General features: G+C 41.7%; 1 protein-coding gene across 4 annotated transcripts in view; it reads right to left on the bottom strand.

The window, feature by feature from the left end:
• Positions 1 to 2,904: 2,904 nt before the first annotated feature.
• CPQ (carboxypeptidase Q) overlaps positions 2,905 to 20,927 on the bottom strand; it is a 740,357-nt gene continuing 722,334 nt past the window's right edge. For all 4 annotated transcript variants that reach the window (XM_082258858.1, XM_082258857.1, XM_082258856.1 and 1 more), the window contains exon 8: positions 2,905 to 3,392. In XM_082258858.1, the coding sequence (XP_082114984.1) occupies positions 3,232 to 3,392 (161 nt within the window). In that variant the 3' untranslated portion in view covers positions 2,905 to 3,231. The remainder of the gene's footprint in view (positions 3,393 to 20,927) is intronic.

The raw sequence follows: 20,927 nt of genomic DNA, 5'->3' as shown, positions 1-20,927 counted from the left end.
TATACCTCACCGATTGTTTATATCCCAAAGGTCTGAATGTAGAATTAGACGTCAATTGTTTTATCAGCAATTATTAATTTAATTTTATGCAATTCTGATTATACAGCTATCGATGATTTCTGTTCCTATTATTTCCCAGGTTGTTTTATATATGTACTCTTTTATATATAAATTTGTATATGAGGATCTATTGGGCCTCTTGTACATTATATAATATTAATATGTACTTTTAAAAGATGATATTCATATTATTTTAAATAGTTGATAGTAAGGCTGTGTTTCATTTATTTTGATATTTTGCCTTGTTTCTCGGTTTAATATATGTTCAGTCTGTGAGGTCTCTATACATTGTAATTGTTGAGATTGTCATAGGTTTCACTTTCAGCACAACTCCAGGTAGTAGCCTAGGCAGTTAGTGCATGGACTTTGTATACTTACGAAATGCAGTCATAAGTGGTTTATGAATAATGATAGCATTGGAAAAACAAGGGGAGATGACTGATGGTTCTACGGCTGTCGGTAGTTCTCTAATACATAATGCTATTGATCAGATCCAGTTGGGGTGTATGCAAGCTTCACTTCTCCTGTGTGACAATTTATGCCTGCATAGGGGAAGTTAGCACAGATCAGATTGTGAATAGTATATATTCCAATGTCCTCTAGGTATCAATGATCTCCTAGGATCCAGCCCACTTTCCCTATTGGCTACCGTCATGTTCGCATGTCCGACCGGCCATTAAGGGTTAAGTGTAGCGGCGAGGAGGGAGATAAATAGCGGGGGTGATTTGCATGCTCACGCCCTCAGTTGAAGTCAGCCAATCAGACGAAACGCGTCAGGGCGTGAGCACGCTACCACCCCAACCACTACGTGCTGTCGGCGAGCTGTAGGCGGAAATCGCCGAACGCTGACGAGTGCTACCAAGTGTCGGGAACACGGCGGAGCGGAGCGGAGATAGGTGAACGTGATAGCAGGACTGTCTGGGGAGCAGCGGCGGTGTCTTGATCCGGTACCCTGGGGACGGTATGATACTGGTGAGCCATCGGTCGCTGAACCTTCTGGCCATCTCCTCTCGTTTATATGCCTGATTGTTACTATTTACATGTGAGTTTTATGTGAGGGGGACGGGGCTTGGGTTTTTTTACAATAAAGTTTTAGAACTACTGCCCTATGAGTTTTCCCTTTCATACACATGTGATGCCGTTCTGAGTGTTCCAGTCTTCTGTGAGCTTTCCTGAGAGAGATTCACCTGCCAGTGTTGATTATCCTGAGGAGTGATCCGGGATTTATATTGGTACTCTGAAGGCTCAATTGTTTCAGGCATTCGGTGAGTGTTGACTGCCTAAGGGGTCACGCGGTGTGGTGGAAGTTTGCCATCCATTATCTTTTCACTTCATGGTGACGGGTCATCCCCTTTCCGATTGGTCAAGATGGACTTTTGTATTGATTACTAGAACATCTATCTCACTTGATTGCTGTATTTTGCACATATGGTTTATGTATGCACTCATTTAAGCGCTGCTTATGTGGTACTTCCTTGTCTTTGACTTTGAGGCTATTCACATCCTTTTATCAGTACCATCTATATTTTGTATATTGGGTATATCAGTCCCCAGCTGAATCTCTGCTGTAAGTAAGGCTAAAATTTAACATTTTTATCACCTTATTCAAAAATGGAGGCTGTTTGTCTTTTGCCATCTCAGTGTGCAAGTGAGATGCACCTTTTGATCCTCACTCTACTGACACAGACCAGCATCACCCAATGGGGGAATATGCAAACGTTCCTGTCAATTAAAATTCCTTCTCCAGTTGCTTTGAGTGTTTATTACATTTGGAATTGTAAATTTTTTACATTTGGAATTTGGGTTTGTTTTAAAACACGTTCCAAACTACCTGCAGAGTGTTTGTTCCTTCTTTATATTGCCAGTAAATCTCAAAGCATGGATCAATTTTATTTGAAATATTAGAATCCTGGATCCAGCCTGCATTTAGTCTCCAGGCTCTATGAACACTATCGTCATATGTGTTTTTTTAAATTGTGTTTTTTTGTTTACTTCTTGCAAAGTACAAGCACCATTAAAGCTTCATACTTTATTATTTGGTGTCTTATATACATTTGAGAGTGTGGTGCTGTATATACCCTGTAGTGTGTGGTGCTGTATACACCACTGTTTATTTAATATGGATTATTATATCCTAATTCAGTGGTAAATTGAAAGGTACATGATCTAACAATCTCCCTGGCAGATACTTGGCTGCAACTTCCCTGTTCAGTACATCTCCACTGCAGAATGCTAGGTCAATTTTGGTGTCAATCTACCGTATTTTCCGGCGTATACCCAAATATGATCTTGAGCTTCAAAGATTGAAAGGCTGTCGAGGAATGGGCTAGATGATTCTGGATGTCCTCAAGTGTGGAAATGAGGTCAAATGTATCTGTTTTTATCTCACCTGAATATTTATTTCCATTAGTGGATGACACCTTGCAAACATCAGTTTCTGCCTATCTATTGCCAAATGTGTTTTGCCAGGACTTATCATATATATGCAACTTTTCTTACTTTTTCAATATAAATGATTCTTTGAACTCATGTGATATTATCTAATGCCTTTGTGCCAGGTAACTTGTCTGTTTTATCGCTATGCTATGTGACAGGTATTCAGAGATTTCCAATCATCCTCACAGAAGCTATTCCTCCACTGGCTGAGTTCTACTGTATATACATTAGGTCTCTGGAGTAAATTAGGCAGCCGGCATTGCAGCGACGCTTGCCCTGCCCTATCTTGTCACATACAATCATAATGATAAAATAGCAGCAACACAAAAGCAGAAAAGAGATGTAAAACTGCCTGCATAAAATGATGATCTGCTGCAAGTTCACAGGAAGGGCTGGCATAAAAAAGAGCAATAAACTGAATTACAGTAAGCCGTGGATCCACATCTTTATTTCAAGTAATCAGCCAGAAGTAGACTGTATACAAATACAAAGCTCTTAGATAAATGCAATCAGATTGAACAATAAAATAGAAGTACAAACAAAAGAAATATATGCGTAAAATGATATGATATCTCATATGGAGTGAAATGAAGGACAATAAAATTTGATAAAATGGAATAAAGCAAGAAGATAGCATAAATTTGGTGTGCACAGAATGCAGATGAGACACCATCCCAATGAGCGTCTTCACAATGTGCAGTGTGTGGCCTCCCCCCTGGTCTTCCTGGCTTCTCGTTATCTTGGCAACATCTCTTCCAAGTCAGCCACCACGTAGGCAACTACAGTCCAGATGGCAGCGCAGTGGTTCATCCAGACCGGGTTCTGGACTGTCATGGTGTCTCCTTCGGAGTGATGGAACCAGAAATACCGGCTTATGTCATCTAGGAGGCTAGCACCTAGGAGTAAAAAAATTAAAGTGTTTGCCCATAAAGTTGTCACCAGTAATTAACATATTAGATAACTTCTAGTGAATCTTTGCTCTATTGTACTGTTTATCATTAATCACAATGCATATTTATGAAAAATGCAGGGAATGTGTAATAGCTTCCTTATCATAACTACAGTGCTGTCAGCTTATACTGGGACTATATTGTCCTAGCTGCCCATTTTACACTAATGACGAACAAAAATGTTTATCCATTGCTTTACTGTATATGTCCTAGGACGGGAGTTATAGAGTGGACATAGGAAACACATTATACAGAGGAGCCTTGGAGCAGCAGTGCGACTTTCACATATATTTGCAAATGTATGCAACAAAATTCTCTTTCTTTATGTAAAATGTTAAAGCAATTTAGCCCTTGATTTGTTCACTGGATAGCTTTTAACTATGTTCAGGTACTTTCTGTATTGCATTACTCTGTGAACTGTTCATCTCATAAGCACCTCACTCATGCTAGTTATAAACCGTCTTGGGTGGTTGCCATTTTATTTTATTTTTTATGATACTTTAAATTTGACTTGTAGCTCACTGAGAAATGCAGAGTACCATTCACACAAACAGCAAATGAGATTTCTATACATATGTGGTATACAGGTTGCCATATCACAAGGGTTGAAAGTCAGGACAATGGTGGATGTAAATGAAGAGGTCATTTTTAATAACACTGAACTCCAAAATGACTTATGCACATTATAACTTTTTTTTTTGTTAGCAAGAGTTTTCCTTTATGGGCAGTTAATGCAAAAAATGTGAATTTAGGTTATAAGCTAGCAGATTCTGAAGACATTCTAGCAGTATAAGAAGAAAAATAATACCAGTCACCCTGCCTGTGGGAAAATATGGTATTTATAAAGTTAATTTCTTTAAAAGAAAGCCAAGTAGAAAGTAAGACAAATCTTTGATACCGAATACGATCTAGGTCCATTTTAATAGACGTATAAAATCCACTTAACTGCGAATATATAGCCTAAAGCTGAAACAAAATAATAAATAAAATATACACTGTAAGAGCGAATGGATATTTCCTTCAGAAAACCTCAATTACTTATATTACGTTTCCATCTTCCGTGAGCTGAATTTACATTTTGATTTCTTTTCAGGGTCCTCAGCCTCTCGGTTCTTATCTTGTGCTAATAATTACTTCACTGCCAATAGAAAACTTACAGCACCTTTACCAAAGTGGCAGTTAATTAAACTTGAACACCCACTTCAAAGTTTAATGAATTGTCTAGCAAAGGTCTTATGTAATATAATACAGACCGTAATCACGGTGGCTTAAGAAAACTCATTTATACTGACCTAGAGTGAAAGAAAAAATACTTTTATTTAATATGACAGCTTGAAATGTAGTTCTGAATAAATGGGAAGATGAGGAAACTTTGCATAAAGCAATGCAGAAGAAAATTACAATGAATTCGTAACTGAGCAAATAAAAGTCATCCCAGTAATTTTGCAAAGGGAGACCTAGAAATATCAACTTTCAGACAAAAAAAAAAAAAAAAGGCTACATTTGATAAGGCAGTGCAAAGTTCAAAGATGAGTATTAACCCAGAGAAGCCACTCAGAAATCGATTTTTACAAGAGCAGTTAGAAAACAAAATGATATTGTTAATGGCTTGCAATGGTTTTAAATCTTTGTATGAGAAAATTTTAGACTGGACTATATTTAGCATTAATGCTGGATTTATACACACGCAAATAAGGGCACCTTGTCTGATGCCTTATTTAACCAGCCAGGCTTCACTGTTTATTATATTGCTCAGAAAGATAGGGATGTCTGTGTCATGCCCTACCACTTAGAGTGCAAGGATTGAAAAGACAGCTGCAAGTTATCCAAGAGTATTTAAAGCGGAGTTCCACCCTAAAAATTAAGCATCAGTTAGAGTAAAACAACCTGAAAAAGAATAGGATAATTAATATCTTTTTTTTTCCACTTACCTTGTTTTTAATGAAAATTAACTTACCTTCCTTTCTCCTCCTTATGCAGCCACGACCCCCGACATCACTTCCTCCTTTGCATTGCGTCCTGGGAGATGAGCATCATCAATCCCAGGATGCAATGGGAATGGCGGGCCGCTACTCTCATTGCCGATCGCAATCTATAGCGCATGCGCGAGATTGCGATCAGCATTCTGGGAGCCAGAAACCAGGAAGAAGGTCACAGCGGGGGACACAGCTGCTTCAGACGCCCACACCGGAGATGGCCGCGCTCTGCAATCAATTTTAAAGGTACAATTTTATCTGTATTCAATTACTGTCCTGTACTGTAATGTGGAGTTAGTGTTAGTGTAATTGGGGTTAGCTTAGGATTAGGGGGGTATTTTTAGCTCAAAAATGTCTTTGTGGACAGAACTCCACTTTAAAGTGTGTGGCAGGGCAAAATAACCCAAAAACATATGCAGTATATCTCTGTAATACATGCAAGTTTTCCTTTGTTTTATCCCTTTAAAGACCCTGCAAATACAGAAAAATACATGTTGATCTGACAGAAATGCACTCAGCTGCTTTGTCCTGTTGTGGGTGGACAGCACAGGGCGCTGTGGTGTCATTCAGATATTTTTATCACAGGATTTATATAGTGCAAACAGTTTGCACAGCACTTTACAAAATACAGGGAGACAGTACGGTTAGGCCAACCATAAGTTGTTTGAATCTCAGCCGGTTCATCAGGGACCAGCCAAGATTTGATCCATGTATGGTCAAGCTGCTTGTACCCAAGTTGGGTACAACCAGCATGTCAGCTCTCTAGCAAGTGATTATTGTCAGTGGCGTTAGCTACTACAATAATCACTGTGTTCTCCCGGCAGGGTGAACCTGTGGTTTCAGGGAAGAAAATTGCATTATCTATGGCCTGCCTTACAATAAAATAAAAAGCTTTCAATAGTATATTTAGCAGACCAAAGGTTCAGAAGTACATACACTTAAACCACTTCAATATAGTGCAATACTGTACCTAAACTAAATTTATGTCATATTTTCCCCACAAATAGAGCTTTCTTTTGGTGGTATTTGATCACTGCTAAACAAATAAAAAAAGTTTTTTTTGTTTATGTTATAACATTTTGTAAATAAATATGTTTTTTTCCTGCACTGACGAGAACTGATGAGGCCGCACTGACAGGAACTGATGAGGAGGCACTGATGATGAGGCACTAATATGCAGCACTGATGGGCACTGATAGGCGGCACTGATTTGCACTGATATGTGGCACTGATAGGTAGCACTGATATGCAGCATTGATGGGCACTCATAGGTGGCACTGATAGGAGGCACTGGTGGGCACTGATAGGCAGCACTGGTGGGCAATGATTGACACTGGTGGGCAGCACTGATAAATGGCAATGATGGGCACTGGTGGGCGGCACTGATAGATGGCAATGATGGGCAGCACTGATGAGGAGGGCACTGACAGGCTCCCTGAAGCCATTGGCTGATTGGCATCCCTGGTGGCAGCGGTGGGATTCCCTGGTGGCCATCCCTGGAGGCCATGGATGGGCAATCCCTGGTGGCATCCCCCAAGGGTCTGCACTGGTAATCAATGTTCTGATTACCAGAACAGTCCCCCCCCCCCCCCTGTTAGGAGAGCCACCAATTGTCAGGCGCGAACTGAGGAAAGCCAATCAAGAGCACTACCTATTTCCTATGTGACCAGCTATGATTGGACACAGCTGGTCCCATGGTAAAGAGCCTATGTCATAGGCTCTTTACAGGGATCGGAGATGTGGTGTGTCAGAGTGACACACCGCACCACCGATCGCCGCTCTGCGCACCCCCCAGGGGTGTGCAGGGCGGGCCTACCTGCTGGATGTCATATGACGCCCAGTCAGGATATAGCAACCACTTTGCGGCCGTCATTTTGTTATATGATGGGCGGGAAGTGGTTAAAGCAAACCTGTATCCTGTATTGGCAAAAAAAAAATGTAAATGATCTTTTTGGGACTCAAAGGAACATTTACCTAAAGCTGAATTCAACTTTTACTAGAACTGAATGGAATGATCAATCAAAGTGTAGATCATACCTCTGTACCATGTTGCTTTGTTGTCTGCAGATCCCCTGATATTCTGGGTTTAGTTGTGGCTTCGTATCATGTGACACTCTGAATATCCTGCTAATAGACTCTGTCACTTCCACAGCCACTTCCTGCAGCAGCTAGAGTCTGTATCACTCACCTTTTCAGTCTTTCAGACTCTGCCAATGATGTCACTTTCTTACCTTCCTCTGATGGTGGGTACTATCCGGACTGGAAAAGATTCAATTACATTCACAATGCCTCTGTTGTTTTGGGAAGGAGAATTTGGAGTTCTTCTTTAAGCTACACTAGTAGAATTTCATTCAAAAATTGTCATTTTCAGAATGTTTGTTAAATTTTCTAAAACTCAAGTCAAAATCAATTTTGACCACAAAGATGACGAAATTCAGTGGAGCAAAATGGATATTTTTTTCTTTAATGAACAAAATTCTAAAAGTAAATGTGGTTTTCATTTAGGAAAAATCATACATTTTGCATTTTACATGTTCTTGGCACAAAGTAAATGCCTAATACATCTGTGATTCCATTCAGATAGCAGGTCTGGGGGGGCGGGTGGGGGGCATGCGCAGAGCTGATCAGAGCGGACATGTCTGACTGAAGCTCCGCTCCCAGAGATCAGATCCCAAAGCAGGGAGGCAGCCCAAGTGATACCTGCTCTCACTACCCCTACAACAGTCCTGATCACAGCGGCATGGTGGTAGGTAGACCCTGGCATAAAATGAGGACAAAATCAATCAAAGACGCACTGGCCTGTGCCCCAGCCAAGATGGCCCCGACAATATCATCCTCCTCAGCCACAGCACACAGCGCCATGCGTTATACAAAACCAACACCTCCAGCCAGAACCCACCAGACTGAGAAGGAATATGTATATGAATATGACATGACAGATCACAGGACGCTGCGCAAGGTGAGACAGCTTCCCCTAAGCTATGCTGAGGCAGATAGAACACATGTTCCAAAAGCACTAAAGCAAACCTCTGGCCACATAACTAATAGCCTTACAAAAGAGATCAGAGAGCTGGGAACAGGTATGGCAGAACTCGAAACACGGGTTGATGATATAGAGACCTTTACACGGGACTATACAGCAGAGATTGAAAATCTTGAGGAGGAAAATCTTGTATTGCAATCCTGTCTGGAAGATTACAAAAACCGAGTGAGACGCTCCAACCTGCGCATAAGAGGTATTCCTGAATCTGTGATAGACCTACAAGCTACAATGCTCGCCTTATTTCAAGAGCTATAACCGGCCATTTTGGTAGAGTGCCTGGAGATGGACAGAGTTCATCGAACTTTAACCCCTAAAAAGTCAGAGGGACCAACCCGTGACATTATCACCAAGTTTCATTACTAGCGTACTAAGGAACAGCTCTTGGCCACAGCTATAGGTAAAGAGTCCTTAAACTTTCAAGGGCACAACTACCAAATATCCGCCGACCTGTCTCCACTAACCATCAACAAACATGGGGCATTGAAACCTCTGTTTCAAATCCTGGACTGACAACGTTAACATGCCATGTGTTACACTTTATATATGTGGTTGTAACCGCCAACCTTCACAGGTCGACCAACCACCCCTTTTCAGGAACGACTAAGGACATCGCCTTACCCTCAAAATTGTTAACTTCCTAAGTTTATTGTTTATACCCCCCGTTTCTTGTTGTTTTGACAGGTGGAACTAGCCCCCCCCTCCATTTACCAATGGGCGATACCATGGGGAACGGTTAACCTCACCCCCAGGCCAAGGAAGGCGAAATATTGCCCCCTCTTTATTGCCATATCTGATGAACAACCACAGATGTTCCTACATAACTTTTATATGCGCCACTGTGTTATTATCTTCACAGCCTGCTCCTTTTAGGTTTCATGCAACTGTCGCTTCCCTCTCACTTTACATACCCCCTGACCCACACTACCCAGTCTGGTTCCCTTACCGGGACCCAGAGTACTCTGATCAGCGGGTATCATTTGGGCACAATTGCTCCTCATATATGATGAATGTGAGGTTTATCAGTAAGTGGTTTTCTGTACCCTCCTGGAATGTCACGTGCGCTCCCAACTGCTACCCTCGGCAGTCTCGCTTTAATATGGGGCTCCTGACGGTGGCCAATTCACCCTTGGTGGGAGACACTTTCTCTCCTCCCAATGGTCATGTTACGTCTTTGCTTATGTTTATGTACATGTTTTACATTTTGAACTTAACGTTCACGACATTTGTCTCTTTTCAGATTGTCTCCTTTTCTCTCTATCCATCTTTGCTTCTTTCCCCGAGGATAGATCCCCTGCTAAACTGATCAAGGTCACTAGACACTATACACCAGAAACCTTCCCATGGCCCCCTTAAATATTTTATCCCTGAACGTTCAGGGACATAACCCACACAAATGTACCAAAGCCTTTCACACCTTTGCCTCCCTGAAAGCTCACATTTTGTACCTTCAAGAGACACACTTGACTGCACAATCCTCACCTAAATATTTCACCCAAGATATCCTCAAGTCTACACAGCCTCTGCCTCGACTAAACAGCGTGGAGTGCTAGTAGCCTTCCACCGCACCACTCCATTCACAATTTTAAATGAGATCAAAGACCCTAAAGGGCGATATTTGATCCTTACAGGCAATCTTTTAGACTCTGATGTTACAATAGTTTCAAAAAGCCTATTTCCTTTCTCTCACATCTTCTTCATGTGGTTGATTCCCATAAGATAGGCACAGTAATGATTTGTGGTGACTCAAACTAAGTCCTCTTTCCTTTCCTGGACAAATCCCCAACTTCCCCATCTGGGAGCCGCAATAAACTCATATTTTCACAACTAGTTGCGAAACACACACTAGTGGACTCTTGGTAGGAAATGAATCCGACCATAAGACGATATACGTATTATTCACACCCCGGCAAAACCTTTTCATGTATTGACCATGTGTTCCTAACCATAGGTTTGTTGCCTGAAGTCTTAGCATCTACAATCATACCCGTCACATTGTCAGATCATATCGCAATATGTACCACTATAGCATCTCCTATACCTAAAGCACATGACCCCTCCTGGTGTCTCAATGACTCTTTACTAAAAAAACCCATCTCATCGGATGGAAATCGCACCCGCCCTCTCAGAATACCTAGAGCATAACTCAAACCCTGATGTGTCACCGCTCACCCTGTGGGAAGCACATAAACCAGTCCTACGAGTGGCACTCTTTACACTTGAACGCAAAGCTCTTGGTCATAAGTTAAAAGCGAACTTCAGCACATGGTACACAGCGTTCCAAAGCGATCCCTCCACGACTCAGAAAGCCAACCTAGACAAAGTTAGACTAGAATTTGACTTGTTCCTTACGGAGTCAGCTGACAAAACCTTTCGGAGATCCCGTCACAATTACTATATCAGATCAAATAAACCAGACACTCTTATGGCACTCATGCTTAACCAGTTCTGTACCGGAAGGATTTGCCCCCTTAATGACCGGGCCATTTTTTTGCGATTCGGCACTGCATTACTTTAACGGAAAATTGCCCGGTTGTGCGATGATGTACCCAAATAAATATATATATATATACCAAATACAGCTTTCTTTTGGTGGTATTTGATTACCTGTGCAATGTTTATTTTTTGCGCTATAAACAATGCTATATAACATTCCCAAAAAAAAAATTAAAAATCAAATTTTTTCATCCTTTCAGGCCAATTTGTATTCTGCTACAAATTTTTGGTAAAAAAAATCCCAATAAGGGTATCTGCGCAAAAGTCATTGCGTCTACAAGCTAGGGGAAAGATTTATGTAATTTTTATTTATTTATTTTTTACTAGTAATGCCTGCAATCTGCGATTTTTAGCGGGACCCCGACATTGCGGCTGACAGATCGGACCCCTAACTGACATTTTTTACACTTTTGGGGGGACCAGTGACATTACTACAGTAATCAGTGCTAAACATGTGCACTGTTACTGTAATAATGACACTGGCAGGGAAGGGGTTAACCTAGTGGGTGATCAAGGGGTTAAATGTAAGCCTAGGGGAGTGTTTACTAACTGTGGGGGGATGGGCTTTTGAAATGACCATAGACACCAGTGATCCTATATAGAAGGATCACAGGCGCTCTGTGATCATTCCAGAGAGAAGAACAGTCAGCTGTGTTTATAACAGCTGCCCGTCCTTCTCCCCCAGCGGGGAGCGATAGCGGTTGGCCGGCCGCAATTGCGGCCGCCAGCCCCATGCATCGGCATCCCCGCTGCCTAGTGGGGGTGAGAGCACTCCGCCGGCAGCGCGTGTTGGCCCCCTAGCACCAGGCGCATGATTGACGTAGTCCTACGTCGATTTGCGCAAGAGGGGCTGCCTGCCGCAGTAAAACTGCGACGGGCGGTCCGGAAATGGTTAAAGGGTAGCTCCACTTTTGTGGGGGAAAAAAAATAACAAATTAATTAAAAACAATATAGCGTATACAATTGTGACACACATTATATTGTAATTGAATCTTATGTAAACATTACCTTTCATTTTCAATCTGTAGCTGTTGTAATTTTCTGAAAATGCAATGCAATATGGCTACCTGGAGCTGTTTTGTACACAGAATGTGTACTGACCACACCCCAGAAACAATGTCCTGCTTGTGTGATTGGCCCACCAATTTTCCCAGAAGTCTGCACCAATATACAAGTCAGATTTCTGGCATCCCCTGCAACAAAAATGTCACTTTTGGTGGGATACTCCCAATAGGAACACATCTAAAGGAAGCAGGCCCAGCAGATTTCCTTATTAGAGCCCTGAAGATGCCACATCTGATAGATAATTATGAACCCACTCCCATTTAACCCATTCAGCACAGAGGCACAGAGGAACAAACAGGGATTTCTTTAGAATAACAAAAAGGTATGAATCTGCAACAATGTTTGTTAAAATCCTTGTAATGTACAGAGATCACCCAGAGGGGAATGCTTTTTTCCCAACAAAAGTGGAGTTACGCTTTAAATCACTTCATAAATCCTCTAAATCCATACACCTTAAAGTATCTAAAGACACATATTCCAGCAATCCAGTCAGGATTCTCAGGATGTTAAGATCCCAGTTGGCTACCCTATACTCATTCAAAAGCTAAATGAATAACTCCGCGCCAAACAAATTCTTCGCTCATATGTCTTTACCATCAATTTCTCAAGCACAGCTTGAAATGATGGAAAGTCCGATCTCAGTCGATGAAGTATCCAACGCCATCAAAGCTCTGAAACTAAATAAGCCACCCAGCCTGGATGGATTCTCAGTGCTTTACTTTCAAAAATTTTCAGATTCCTTATCCCCTGTCTTAGCCAACACCTTCAATTCCCTCCTTAAGGGAAAATTCTTTAAGCAGGAAATCCTAACTGCGATCATATGTTTTGCTCCCCAAACCCCAGGCTGACGACACCATTTGGAAAATCTATCGTCCCATTTCACTTTTGAATTTGGACGTTAAGCTTTTAGCTAAGAATATTGCCTTCCGGTTAACCAAATATATTGGAAATCTTATACACCGTGATCAAGTAGTGTTCATTCCCTGCACTTTAAGCTAACGACAATATTCGCTGTGCGGTCCTCTCAACACACATTGCCAAAGAACATTGTATCCATTCCTGCTTCCTTTCTCTAGACAATAAAAAAAGCATTCAACACAATATCCTGGTCCTACATGCACTTCACTCTCCAAAAATGGGGCTTCTTACAATGGATCTCTGCCCTATATGATGAACCTAGGGCATATATAAAATATGCAGGTTACAAATCGTATGTGTTCAATATAGGAAGAGGCACGAGTCAAGGGTGCCCACTCTCACCCCTCTTATTCATCCTACTTATTGAACCCTTGGCTCAGCGTATCAGGACTGACCCCTCAATCACAGGCATAGAACTAGGTGGATATCAACACAAACTGTGCTTATTCGCGGATGATATCCTCCTATTATTAGCATCTCCACATGTATCTGCCCCCAACCGCCTGAACACTCTTGATAAGTTTGCCTTCATTTCAGGTCTAAACGTTAATATTCAAAAATCTACGGCTCTAAATATCTCACTAACCGAAGCAGAGTTACGGTTGGCTCAAGCGGCATTACCATTTTCGTGGCCCCGAACCACCTCCCTTACTTAGGCATCCAACTCACTGCCAACATCTCTGATTTATTTGCAGCAAACTATATCCCCTTGCTAAAAAAGGTTACAGACCTGATGTCGATGTGGGCATCCCTCCCACTTCCCTTGTAAGGGAAAATTAACACAATTAAAATGGCCATACTTCCAAAATTCCTATACCTTTTCAGGGTCCTCCCAATAGCTATACCTGCACATTTCTTTTGAATCATACAACGGAGAGCAACAATGTTCACATGGGGTTCAGTCAAACCTAGAGTGCCCAAAACCACCTTATATCTTCCCAAACTGCACGGCGGGTTGGGCTTCCCTAATTTTGCCTCATATTACAAAGCTGCACAGTTAGCACATATCATGCCACCAAAGAGATCCCCCTATGGATTGTGATAGAATCTGTGGAATGTGACCCTCAATCAGTTTCCAATCTTTTATGGCTACGCCCTAAAGCGTACATACATAACCAACCTGATTACAAAACACTCTCTCTCCTTGTGGGATAGATTGAAAGACATGTATAGCCTACAGTCTGCACACAACCAACTATTTTCATTCCTCATGAATCCAGCCTTCTACCCAGCCTGGGATTCCCCAGCACCATTTCAGGCCTGGTCCACAACAGGTCTCATTTGCCCACATAATATGGTTAGAATGGCATCTCTTCTAACTTTCCCAACCCTATGTGAATCTTTTGACTTACCTCAATCTAAAATATTTTGCTACCTACAAATGACATTTTTTTTTTTACCCCACACATAATAATAAGGGGTGCTAATCTGAACCAACTCTCCCAGTTTGAGCATATATGTATAAAGGATCCACACATTAGAAGTCTCATCTCAAATCTCTACACCCAATTACTCACCAAACTGGATACAGGTCCCCCCCATATGTTGCTAAATGGGAAAATGACCTAGGGGGCACCCTTGACATGGCAGAATGGTCTGAAATATGGTCTTCAACCAAATCCTCCTCTTCAAATGTTATTGTGGTGGAAGCTTCCTACAAAGTTTTTACATGGTACTTAGTCCCAGCCAGAATCGCTAAGTTTGCACCTAACCAATCGGCACTCTGTTTCCACGGTTGCTCTGAGCTGGGTACACATATACATATCTGGTGGAATTGCCCAATAGCTCAAGCATTCTGGAAAGCGGTTTTCACGCTCGGCTCTAAGATGTTTGATATATTTCTCACACCAGACCTGGCGATGGCCCTTCCAAAGCTAAAACCGGAAGCGTTAACAAATGAACAATTCAAAACTACTTACCCAGCTCTTAACAGCTGTGAAACAGACTATAGCCAAAGCATGGAAGACACCCAAATTGAACATAACGGAGACTAAACACAGAATGAATCGCACTTTGCTACATGCTAAGATGGAAGCTTTAGACAATGATACATTTGGCAAATTTGATAATATATGGAGACCATGGATTACACATGGTCTTCTGCCAGGTTTTGATGAACAGGTACTTCTTCCTTGGTAGAAGACTCTCAACAAGATGTCCTCTTTATATCCCTTAAGGGGTTTCTTTATCCTTGGGGTTCTCTCTTTCTTACCCTCCACCTTTTCCAGTCTTTCCTTTACCTCTCCTTCTCCTGTCTCCTTTCCTCCCATACCTATGTTAACTTCTCTCCGGTAACCTTTAATATGTCAGCATAACATAGAATGTCTTTTTAGTGGATACTAATAGCCACTCAGTGGCTAGTTACCAAGGTTAATATACCACTAAAGGACCGATGCAAGATTATATTGTTCTGAGTTTATGCTCATAAGTCTGTTTTATGTATAACCAGATTAGTATAATCTAATTGTATACCTCTCAGCCATACGGCATGTTTGCTGAAGAGACTATGTACAGCTAATTTTTTACCCCAAGCTCTGTACTGTTTCCATACCAACACCAACACGATAGTCGCATTGTGAACTGTGTTATGCTACCTGATGTTATTTATTTTCAGTAAAATTTTTTGAAAAAAAAGTAGGTCTTCTATTTTTTAAAATTTTAAGGTCTTTTGAACAAAATTAGTTGACTTAATGATGGTAAGAATAAATGCTGATGGGTGATTTTTCAGAATTTCTATACAAATATCCAAACAAACTTTTACTGGTGTATGACTATATAAGTATATACTCTTGTGCTTTCTGGGGCTCTGTTAGAAAGACTTCCTGGCATTTAAAGGTTATGACCCTTGTCCATTCTGCTTTCTGCGTGTTGAAGTTCCAGCATGAACCACCTATGCACACATGCAGCAGCACAAGGTCCAACATTGGGGCTCCAGAAATGTAGTGATTGCTATCCTCCTGGAGTTCCACAAAACGGTCAGATAAGTCCACAAGAAGGCATGCGCCTCTTTGGATTTAACTCATAGTATAAATCCAAATAAAAGCATAGCACAATTTTCAAAGTGGCTGAATTCCTGGAATTCAGCTTTAAAAAGCTCTAACTTTTATCCCTAAAATCATTTTGTGGACTCCAGGCAGACGAATTTCATCACATAAAAAACACAAATTCAAAAAAATGTGGCGCTCCTAATGTTCAATCAACAACTGATCAATAGCACATAATAAATCCATCAGGGGAAGGCAGCCACAAATTTTGTAAAAAAAAAAAAAAAAAAGATTACTCCAAAAGGATGGCATACACCCAAAGAACCACTCTGGGTTAAGCAGACAACCAACTGAAAGAAAAATGCAGATAACTTGAACTTTGGGGGTCATGCCTCTCGCAGCTTCTTGTGGCAGATCAGAAAAGCTCCAGGCAGTATGCGAAGAAAGAGAAACAGAAAGAGAAACAGAAAGAGAAACAGAAAGAGAAACAGAAAGAGAAACATCAGTAAAAGGATATAATAGGGCAACACAAAGTAGCAACGTACACATCAAAGTACATATTGCAGTGTGAAAGCTTTGTCACAGCCAAATATGCACCTCACAGACTGGGTTTGTGCCACACAGCTTAAGCCAGCTCAGAGATGACACATGAAGAAGAGCCTCACAACGTACAGGCTTTACACAGAAGCCCAATACACACAGACCTGTCAGCGGCATGGGCAATAGGCTATGCATTTCTGGGTGAAAAGATCCTTTCTCAAGCTCTTTTCTCAAGGATGCTTGAGAAAGGGACTGTTCGTCCAGAAACACGTTGCCTTCCACCCTTTCCGCTGACTCGCTTACAGTTTTGTGTGTATTGTGCTTCTGTGTACAGCCTGCATGCTGTTCATCTCTTCCTCATGTGTCACCTCCGAGCCAGTTTAAGCTGTGTGTCACGAACCCGGTCTGCGAGACGCACCTTTGGATGTGACAGAAAGCTTTCACACTGCATTACCTACTTTGACTTGCAAGTTTCTACTTTGTTTTACCCTATTCAAATATCCTTTTTCCCAGAGGCGTAACTAGAACCTTCAGGGCCCCAGTGCAAGAAACCATGAAGGGCCCCCCGGACCCCTGGCCGGGGCCCTTTCCTTGAAGCCTGGGGCTCTTCCCACTGATCCTGGGGCCCTTTACTCTCATTGCGGGGCCCTTTATTACGGTCCCGCAGTAGGACCCTTTCACAAATTCTGCAGTGGGCCCCCTTTCTGCCATCTTCCTGCCAAGTGTGACCTTTGCGATTCTGGAAGTTCACCCACTGGTGTCAGTAGTTTTTATTTTTTTGGTATTTTAATTGTATTATTTTTTATCATTTTATTTTATTTTTTTACAATGTCACTGACTATGTTTCTGTCGATTCAGAAAAGGAACTAACTGGTAAATTACATGTTTACCGACCCCTTCCTGGTTCTCTATTGTGACACATCACCTGCAGAGTGAAAGGAGCACAGTGGGGGGGGGGCAGCACAGTGGGGGGGGGGCAGGGGAGCACACAGGGGCCCAGAGACAGCAGAACACAAAAGGAACTGGATAGGAGGAGTGGTGGGGGCAGCATACAGAGGAACCGATCTCCTTCATTTTCCTCCTGCAGCTACAGGAGGAAAAAAGAGGACAGTGATTTCTCTACATGCTGCCCTCGCCGCCCCTCCTATCCAGGTGTACAGGGGAGCCACACAGGCCCCCTGGAGCATGGGGCCCAGTTGCAAATTGCAACCCCCGCAAACCCTGTAGTTGCGCCCCTGCTTTTTCCGATGCTTCCTTGCAAACTGTTTCTCTTTCTTTGCACATGAATTTGGTTAGACTGAGATAATACTTTCAGTCTGCTGCAACCAAGAGGAAGCATTTCCTCTACTTTCCCTCAGTGATCAGACTGCAACATTGTAACTTTGTAGCAAATCACAATGTAAAAGACTGCAGCAGGCGCCAATCTGTGTCAGACACTTGCGACTACAATCGGGAAGTGCACACCATAATGATTGTGCCATTTTTGAGCCTGCAAACTAAGGCATCATCAGGGTAGTACTGTGATTTATGTGAGAGGTAATAAATACCTGGGAGTATTACACAAAGGCCCCATGAACAATGAGCGTTTAGCTATGGTACATGAGCCTCTGGTGTTTAGGTATGGGTGGAAAGCACACATTCACCATTCAACCCCTGCTGCTGGCAACCTGGTAAACTTTATGAGACCAACAGCTTCTGAACTGGATGGGTCTGGAGAGTGCACTGTGCAGTACTAATGTTTAGGGCAATGTGCACTCAGGGATGAATGTCTTGGACTAAGATTTCTTGCATTCCATGCATTCATCCCTGGGTGCATACTGCCCTAAAGTCCCAGTCCTCAGAAGGGATGTGTTGGAGCTGGAGAGGGTCCAGAGGAGGGCAACTAAACTAATTAGGGGTTTGGATTTATTCTCCCTGGAGAAGAGACGCCTGAGGGGGGACATGATAGCAATTTTTAAATATCTCAATGGGGATCTAGGCTTAGAAAAAAAGCTGTTCAGTCGAAGGGATTGCATGAGGACTCGGGGGCATACAATGCGATTAGAGGAGAAGCGTTTTAACCTCAGGCAACGTGGGGGGTTCTTTACTGTTAGGGCTACAAGATTGTGGAATTCTCTACCACAAGAGGTGGTTTCTGCAGGTAGTATGGTGGCTTTCAAAAGACTATTAGATGTACATCTCAAGGATCAGAACATTCAGGGGTATGTGAGATGATTACAGCCACACACACCTACACAGGTTGAACTGGATGGACTATTGTCTTTATTCAACCTCACCTACTATGTAACTATGTAACTATGTAACTAAAGGTTAGTACTGCTCGGTGCACTGCTCATAGAATTTAATAGGCTGCCAAAAGCAGGGCTGGACAGTTCAATTTGTGCCCTCCACCAGCACCTAAGCGCTGGAGCCTCATGCACCAGGGTGAAGCACCTAATGTGCATGGGACCTTAATGAGCTTTACTTATGCTTCTATATCTGATGCTAGTTCCACTTTAAAACATTCGGTAAAGGTGACCCTGTAAAAACATCCTTTTTTTTTTTTTTTTTTAAATAAAAAATACAACCACTTTCATTAAGAGTAATGACATGCAAATATGCAAATCAGCAAAGTTTAGCATGCAAGTGAACCTTGATAAATACTCGTCACAGACTGGGCGTACATCCTTTGAAGAACGATTTTACTTATTACATGTGATATATTATAAATCTCTGAAAGATTTATAGTCTCTCAAAATGCTGCATAATCATTACATATGTACAAAGTTTACTCGATACCTCCATGTTTGGCTCAAAAGATGGAGGTAAGCACCGTCTGTCTTAAAAATGATCTATTGATGTACTGTACCCTGTGAGCACAATAATTCATCTCATTAAATCTCAGAAAAACACTCAATTTCTAATAGGAAAGCAAAAAAAAAAATAACAAGGAAAGTTGATTCATAGCAGTTGGTCATTCCAATTATCCAGACTTCTGCGTATAATTTATTTAAAAACTAAATTATGCATGAATAGTGCACAACTAATTAGGGGAGAGAAGGGAAATGTAATTTACATTCTTGATAAGAAAATTGTACTTTACAAAAAAATATGTAAAACAAGACAAAGTGTCGAGTGACTGAGGTTATTAGTGGAGTAAATTACAACAGGTCACAAAGGATGATTGTCTCATTTCCGTGCCACATAAACTTTTCACATTTCGTAAGAATACAAATGTACAAAGAAAAATAGCAATAGTTAAGCAAGTATTGAGCCATCGAGGTAGAACCGCACAACATGAAAAAAAACACATGCAGTCATTGTTAGTGTACAGATTTCTAGGAAATAAATCAGCTGTACAAAGGACTTGTGTTGACAGGATGCGCTCGCTCCACTAGATACAATGAAGCAGGTAGAATGGAACCCACTCTTTTAGATTTGTGCTAGGGCAATGAGGGAGGGGATGAGAACACTGGCAAGGAGTCCTTGGGGTAAAGTACGCAAGTCCAATAAATTCACATTAACTGTGAGGAAGGACAGATTCACTTCGATGTATGGAAACCAGTGCAGGCTTATACACATACACCTAATTCTGCCCATAGCTCTGTGCGTCAGGTACCTGATGGATAAGAATTAGCGAGTGGGCACGTGCGTTACTGTGCACTCTCAGCACTGGTATTGGCGCCCAGCAGCTTATATAAACTGAAGCACTGCAAAAGGAAGTTGCTGAGCAGTCTTCATTTTGTTCCTATTTACAATGCATGCGGATAGTATTCACAGCGCTTCAATTTTTCCACATTTTGTTATGTTACATCCTTATTCCAAAATGGATAAAATTAATTTTTTCCCCAAAATTCTACAAACAATACCCCATAATGACAATGTGAAAGAAATTTGTTTAAAATATTTTCAAATGTATTTAAAATAAAAAAACGGAAAAAAAATTAAATGTACATAAGTATTCACAGCCTTTGCCATGACACTCAAAGTTGAGCTCCTATTTCCACTGGCCATCCATGAGATCTTTCTACTACTTGATTGAAGTCCACCTGTGGTAAATTCAGTTGATTAGACATGATATCGAAAGCCACACACCTGTCTATATAAGGTCCAGCAGTTAACAGTGCATGTCAGAGCACAAACCAAGCCATGAAGTTCAAATAATTGTCGGTAGACCTCCATGTCAGGATTGTATAGAGGCACAGATTTAGGAAAGGGTGCAGAAACATTTCTGCAGCATTGAATGTCCCAATGGGCACAGTGGCCTCCATCATCCGTAAATGGAAGTTTGGAACCAACAGGACTCTTCCTAGAGTGGGCCGCCTGGCCAAATTGAGCGATTGAGGAAGAAAGGTCTTAGTCAGGGAGGGAGGTAACCAAGAACCCGATGGTCACTCTGACAGAGCTCCAGCGTGTCTCTTGGGAGGAAGAAGAACCTTCTAGAAGAACAAACATCTCTGCAGCATTCCACCAATCAGGCCTG

Source organism: Pelophylax lessonae (assembly GCF_965119305.1).
Source record: "Pelophylax lessonae genome assembly, chromosome: 5".
Taxonomy (NCBI): domain Eukaryota; kingdom Metazoa; phylum Chordata; class Amphibia; order Anura; family Ranidae; genus Pelophylax; species Pelophylax lessonae.
This window is presented reverse-complemented; position numbering and strand designations above follow the sequence as displayed.